This window comes from Diadema antillarum, unplaced genomic scaffold (genome assembly GCF_040938485.1).
Source record: "Diadema antillarum isolate AM-2024a unplaced genomic scaffold, OU_Dant_1.0 seq00000149_RagTag, whole genome shotgun sequence".
Classification (NCBI taxonomy): Eukaryota; Metazoa; Echinodermata; class Echinoidea; order Diadematoida; family Diadematidae; genus Diadema; species Diadema antillarum.
The window spans coordinates 512,498-519,694 of record NW_027271222.1 but is presented as its reverse complement, the minus strand read 5'-3'; the positions used below and the strand labels follow the sequence as shown (position 1 = coordinate 519,694).

The following is a 7,197-nucleotide window of genomic DNA, read 5'->3' as shown; positions in this document are numbered from 1 at the left end:
CCATAAACTAAGTGGACTTTCCTTTCCACACACAGCAAAAATGAAGGCAGACATGCCATAATCAGATGCAGGAATTGCAGACCTGTAGTGGCTCAGTTGATTTGATCACTAACTAGCAATCAAAAGGTTTCTGATTCAAGTCCCCGACTGCAGTGGTCGTGCCCCTTGGAAAGGCACTTTAAATATCCTCATTGTCTAGTCGTTATGAAGGGAGCGGTTGCTTCATTCCTTGGACGCCATGTAAAACAACCTAGTAAATAACTCAATTATAAATGTGTGCACTGAAATAAAGGGACATTTAAACTATGTCAGTGCAAATAATCCACCGAATGAGTGGGTGAAATGTTGCATAATAATTTCACTGGAATCTGTTTCACTCTGCTTGCTATGCAGTTTGCAACAGGAAGCATACCGTGTATTTCTATGCTTCTAAATTGTGATAGTCTTCCCATCCTAATATACATAGGTCCTACTTATACATTAAAATTGATCATAGTACAGATCAGGTAACCTCTTCCTTTTCTTGTTGCAAATTTCATCTAATTTGATGTTGACTGTGGATATAGGCTACCCTTGCATGCAATTGAGTAGCACATACAATGTATATCAGACATTCTGAATACCGGTAAAAAGAATCGGACATGAAAGCTAATCTGTTGCTGCTGAGATACTGTGTTTACTTTCCTGTAGGAAATTCAGCTAGTGTGAGCAATGCCTAATAGCTTGATAAAACCAGTGGGAGGAAATAGAAGAAGAAAATAGTGAAAATTGATAGACCTATAGGAAAATTGTCTACCCATTTCCGATCGTATTGTACATGCTACTGTCATTACATATTAAGCAAATTAAGCAAGAACACCCTGTTGTAATAGTCAGTGTACAAATTAGAATAGTTCTTCGTTGCTCTCTTATATATCATACATATGTATGTCCACTTTACATCAACATGACTTCATGTTTCTAAGCATAAAGCTTGCATATTGTCATATCAGAATTAGGTGTTTAATGTGTTTGCCATAACGGGTCTTAATCATAGGCTGGGAACTTGAGCAGGATAAGTATTCAATAGCGAATGCCATAGACGTGCGTTTAGAGTTGGAATGTATTCCTACAATAAACTTTAACTCACTTTAGATTTTAGAATAAGGTAGGGAACGATATAACATAATATGGATATTGGCTTTGATTTATGCGTGATGTACTTCCAAGAAAAGTGTTGTTTGTTTTTGTTTATGCTCTTGCCCTCTAGGCCAAAGAAATAGAGCAGCTGCCCCGTCCTAAGGTAGAACACTTTATACACAAACAAAGTTTTTGCTCTCCTGGTTGAATAATACTACACCATATACATGCACTTGTAACAATACAGGGTCCTTCCAGGAACATCATGTATTCAAAAGGTGCTGCCTGATAAGAAATATGCCAAAGTTCAAGTGTACCGACAATAAAAGAATTAAAAACTTTACTTTCTTTGCAATCCAACACGTATCGCTATATAGATATGAAGTTTGTTCATTTTGTAGCACAAGTAATTAACTGCCTCGCTTACATTTAATGCTCTTGTACCTAGTAATATGGCAGAGTTGGTATGTGAAAGGTCAGGATGCCATTCATATTACATATCTGTACTTCTTTACTCTGGCACAGTTATTGTGTATAGATATTTTACAAAATATAGATACATGTATGTATAAATATACAATTTATTTAATGACTGCCTGTGTAGAGCCAGAGTAGGCATCTGTTTTATCTGTACTGTAAACCGTCATCATGACCAGTAGGGTTTCAATCTGGGAAACGTTTGTGAAAGCTTGAACAGTAATTCATGAAACTGAAAATGTATTACATGTAGAAATCCATTCACTGCCCTTCTTCCAGCCAGAGTTTATCAGTGTCTGTGTGGTAGAGTAGGACAGACCATGGCTTTGGTCATTTCTTATTTCACCTCATTTACAAGGTATTTACACATAAAAAAATGATAAATCATAACAGCTCATTGAACTGTAGCAGTGTCAAAAATATAGTAATATGATATCTCAAGATATCAGCCTGGCCATGACCTTTGTTAATCAATGAGTTAATTTTCCTAACATCTCAGACAATGAGGCATCAGGCTTCCAACTCAACTGACCTGCTGAGGACTAGTTGTTAAACATAAATTATATATAACAGAACTTTATTTTAACTATTTAGCATCCTATGAGAGAATTTAATAATGAATTTGAAATAATCTCTTCTTGAGAAAACATTGGTGTCATGTGATATTGATTTGAAAAGATATATATTTGTCTCCAATATGCAAGAGAATAAAATGAATGAATTACAGACATTTCCATAGTTTGGAAGGACTTGGTTTTCTTCAGTAGGAGTAAGCAACTGCTGGGTAGACTGACTTTAACAAGAGACTTTACGATGAAATGAAGAAACAAAGTGAACAATACAAAACAAGATTCTATTCATAATGATCATTTTAATGTGTTCATGAATCATTTCCCTTTCATGATTTGTTCTACAGGCAACAGCTACAGAAAACAAATACCAATACAAAACAGTGTGATTGTTCTTTTCTCTTATTGCCAGAGTGAATGAATTATGCCACACAAATAAATACTGTAACAGACTGGAAAAATGTGGAATGCATAAACAAAAATCCACTTATTGAAAACAGAGGGAAATCACAAATGTCTGTCCATCCAGGGTCCATCAGGGATGAAGACAACCCTGGGGCATTCCCCTGCCTACACTGTAACTTAGAGCACCTTGAATGAATAGTGGGCTGTTTGTGAAGTTGAGGAAAAAACATAAATTCAGGCACCCCTACAGTACCTTATTTTACAAGCGATAGGCTGGCGTTCATACTTGCACAGGCTAAATTTGCACATATCCAGACTGTTCCCACGGTCTTGAAAACACATTTTCCTTTGTTCATCTTCTTTCTGCCATTCACAATGGAGCGCCCCAGGGTTATGTCTTTGATGCTTGTGTACAGGCAATGATTGGTTAGTGCATGCACATAAACCAAATCGCTTATTTCTGCCAATCAAAGTGTAGAGATTTCATGACAGTGTACACTGTAATAGATCAATTTGGACTGTAGTCTGTAAAGGACTATTTGAGGAACCAGATATTATCTGTCAGGTTATTAATATCTGACCTACATTTTATGTATTCAAATCAAAATAATTCAAGTCTTAATACTCTATTTCATGTCAAAATACCACCACAAATGAGAGTCTAAATGCAAACCTTCGCAGCCTGAGCGTTCTGGCTGGTCGCAGATAGTATTAGGGGTGCGCTGTGGAAATAAGCCAACATTTCCTGTATCATGAACGTAACAATTAGGCTGTCTGTGTATAGATCAGCACCAAGACTGCCATGGCAAATTTTTTTGATGGTTTAAAAATCTGACACAGCATCCATGGCAATCATGGCCTGTCACGTTTGCCTATCCTGTCTCCCCACGTTGTCTAAATCCATCCCATTCTGTCCATAGTGGTCTGAAATGCGACTGCCGTGGCTGCTGGGAAATGATGTACACGTAGCATTGCATGAAAAAGGTGACCACCAGAACATTTGACCCTCTTTCCTATTTCATCCTATGAGTGTTAGCTATCCTGACAATGAAAAAGTGCCTGGGATTACTTCCATAACTCTGATATGATACTGAAATGCTACAGAAAATAGAACAAAGAAAAAAAAAACCATACAGCATCATCAGAATGTGACCTTACAGACCAGGTAAAAAGAACAATATGTCCCATCATGCTCCCCTTTTCAGTAAAACAAGTAAGAAACAACAACTGGGATCACGAAGAAGAAAAAAAAAATATTGCAAATGCAGAGAAAACATACAGGGTACTAGCAAACACAAGATGAAAGCTCTACTCTGTAGTCCCAGCTATTTCCCCAGAAACCGGCACATTCATAACCCCCAGGTCCTTTGGCTCTGAATTCTGGCCCAGTGATGACGTAGTCTGGAACCATATTAGAAAACTGAAATAGAACCATATAAGAATGAAATGTCTTAATTTCCCTACAGGATACCATAAATTATTGAATATGTCAAATGAACAATGAAGTAATTGGTAGAACAGAAAGGCTTTGATAATGTGTGTCTGGGAGCATGAGAACAAAATGTATACTGATCTTTCATAAATTCATTGTTCTTCTGAGAGACTAGGACTCCATATGACAGCTACGCGCCTACATAATTTATATTGAAATGTTTATTATAGCAAATTGTTCATTGACAGCGACAATGCAATTCAAGTTCCCCGGTCAATATACAACAACTAGCATACAACCTGATACAGTGGATGATTAGCGCCAAGTGAATGTTCAAGGGTTTTATACCAAATGCAGATTGTTCCTTTAGACTTTCCTCTTTTTTTTTTCCCCCATCACACTTTTTGACCACACTCATTCCAGGGTATTAGAAAACGATTAGTAACTATCTCATGAAAGCATTGTCATTCCATGCTCACAAACTAACTCAACTACATGAAATAGCAAATATCAATTAATCATAATCATGCATGATTACTTGGTCTAGTGTTAAAATGCCTGCATAATAATGAGTACTGGATAAGCTGTTATTTTCGCACAGGTTTAATTTTTGTGAATTTCATGAATCACAGTTGGATGGCTAATTTAACAACACGCGAAAATATCACTATGTGCTAAGGTAATAGTGCGCTTATGAAGGCATCAGTGTAAATTCGTGAAGACATCTCGTGAAAATTTCTGTGACCTCCTCTTTCGTGAAAATATCTGTATGCGAAAGTAACAGCATATAGAGTATCAGAGAAGAAAAGGATTACTCACAGGGGATCTTGTCATTGGAGGTATAGTGGGGCTAGCTAGTCTCATGATGTCCAGTAGCCCCTGAAGAGAGTTGCCCATGAGAGCAAGGACCAGTCTCCCACCTTCGTGAGGGGCAAGGAAGAGGGCTCCGGTCAGTGGATCTGAGAAACGACACCTTCCAAGCAGCAGGCCTGTGCATAAAACATCACAAGATTAGCCATTGTGCTACTATTTGTAGTCTACAGTGCCGACCGCGGGAAACGTCACGCTTTTCCGAGATCTGGACGAGGCCACTGACGCGTATCCCCGCGGGTACCCGCGGGTATACGCGTTCACTGGACGAGTCCATCCGCCCGCACGGATCCTCGGGAATATGCGTCTCGATTGACGCGGGTTGGACGAGGGTGGACGAGGGTGGACGAGGGTATTCAAGGGCACATTCCCGTTAAGCTTTATTTTGACCGCTCAATCAAAATACATTTCATGGAGTTCCGACTTTGCCCATTTTCATCAAATTCCGATTTCAGGGGCTTCTTTTCGATTTAATCACACTCTGATGTCCACTGCCTTGATTGTTCGCTACTTTCTAAAGAAGTACACCTGCGGAAGTTGTGCACATGCGTTCATCACTCAAGTATCAATAATTATTAGAACATATCGACATCGGTTACGATCATCTCGCTATTCACGACTTTTAACGACCTGCGCCACCAAAATTTCATTGCTGAAAATTCGGTGGCCCAATCGGGCTACAAAAAAAGTCGGAAGTTTGCCTTTACTTTTGAAAATGAACAGCGGTAACAGTCGGCTCCGTAAGACGCAAAAATGAATGTCGCATGTTTACTTTTGATTTTAAAAATGAATCACGGTGACATTTGACTCCGTATGATACTGGAATAAATACCGAATGTTTGCTTTGGCGTTCGGAAGTGAATGATAATATTCAACTCCGTAAGACGATAAGATAAATGCCGGATGTTTGCTCTTACGTTCGAAAGTAAATAGCAATAACATTCAGCTCCGGAAGATGCTTGAGTAGGCTATATTATGTCGAATGATCCCTTTGACGTTCGGAAATGAATAACAAAAATATTCAACTCCGTACGATGATAAAATAAAAGACGGATATTTGCTTTTACTTTCGAAAATAAATAGCAATAACATTCGGCTTCGGAAAATGCTAACATAAATGTCAGATGATTGCTTTTACGTTCGGAAGTGAACAGCAGTAATATTCTGCTCCATACGATGCTAAAATAACTGTTGGATGTTTGCTTTTAGATTTCGAAATGAATAACAGTAACATTCAGGTGCGTTCGGTGGTAAAATTAATGTTCAATGATTGCTTTGATGTTCGGAAATGAATAACAATGACATTCAACTCCGTATATACGTTTATAAAATATACAATGTATATCTGATGTTTGCTTTTACGTTCGGAAGTAAATAGCAATAACATTCAGCTCCCGAAGATGCTAAAGTAAATGTCGAATGATCCCTTTGACGTTCGGAAATAAATAACAAAAATATTCAACTTCTTACGATAATAAAATGAATGACGGATGATTGCCTGTACTTTCGAAAGTAAATAGCAATAGCATTCGGCTCCGGAAGATGACAAAATAGATGTCAGATGATTGCTTTTACGTTCGGAAGTGAATAGCAGTAATATTCTGCTCCATACGATGCTAAAATAACTGTCGGATGTTCGCTTTTAAATTTCGAAATGAATAACAGTAACATTCACCTGCGTTCGATGGTTCGGAAATGAACACAATAATATTCAACTCCGTGTATACGATGATAACATAAATGTCTGATGTTTGCCTTTATGTTCAAGAGTAAATGGCAATAACATTCAGCTCCGGAAGATGCTGAAATAAATGTCGAATGTTTGCTGTGACGTTCGGAAATTAATAACAAAAATATTCAACTCCGTATATACGATTTTGCGTTCGGAAGTGAATAGCAGTAATGTTCTGCTCCATACGATGCTAAAATAACTGTCGGATGTTCGCTTTTAAATTTCGAAATGAATAACAGTATACATTCAGCTGCGTTCGGTGGTTCGGAAATGAACACAATAATATTCAACTCCATGTATATGATAACATAAATGTCTGATGTTTGCTTTTATGTTCAAGAGTAAATAGCAATAACATTCAGCTCCGGAAGATGCTAAAATAAATAACGCATGTTTGTTGTGACGTTCGGAAATGAATAACCAAAATAACTCCGTATATACGATGATAAAATAAATGTCTGATATTCGGTTTTACGTTCGAAATATAACAATAACAATCAGCTCCCTTCGACTTTCGGAAATGAATGATAATAATATTCAACTCCGTACGATGTTTAAATAAATGTCGGATGCTTGCTTATAATTTATATTGC

At 37.6% G+C, this 7,197-nt stretch overlaps 1 protein-coding gene across 1 annotated transcript in view; it reads right to left on the bottom strand.

Moving 5' to 3' along the window:
- Window positions 1-3,855: 3,855 nt before the first annotated feature.
- Window positions 3,856-7,197, bottom strand: part of LOC139727731 (uncharacterized) — a 55,503-nt gene continuing 52,161 nt past the window's right edge. The window contains exons 27-28 of the mRNA XM_071638710.1: window positions 4,822-4,991; window positions 3,856-3,990 (exon numbers count right to left, since the gene is read on the bottom strand). Coding sequence (XP_071494811.1) covers window positions 3,856-3,990; window positions 4,822-4,991 — 305 coding nt within the window. The remainder of the gene's footprint in view (window positions 3,991-4,821; window positions 4,992-7,197) is intronic.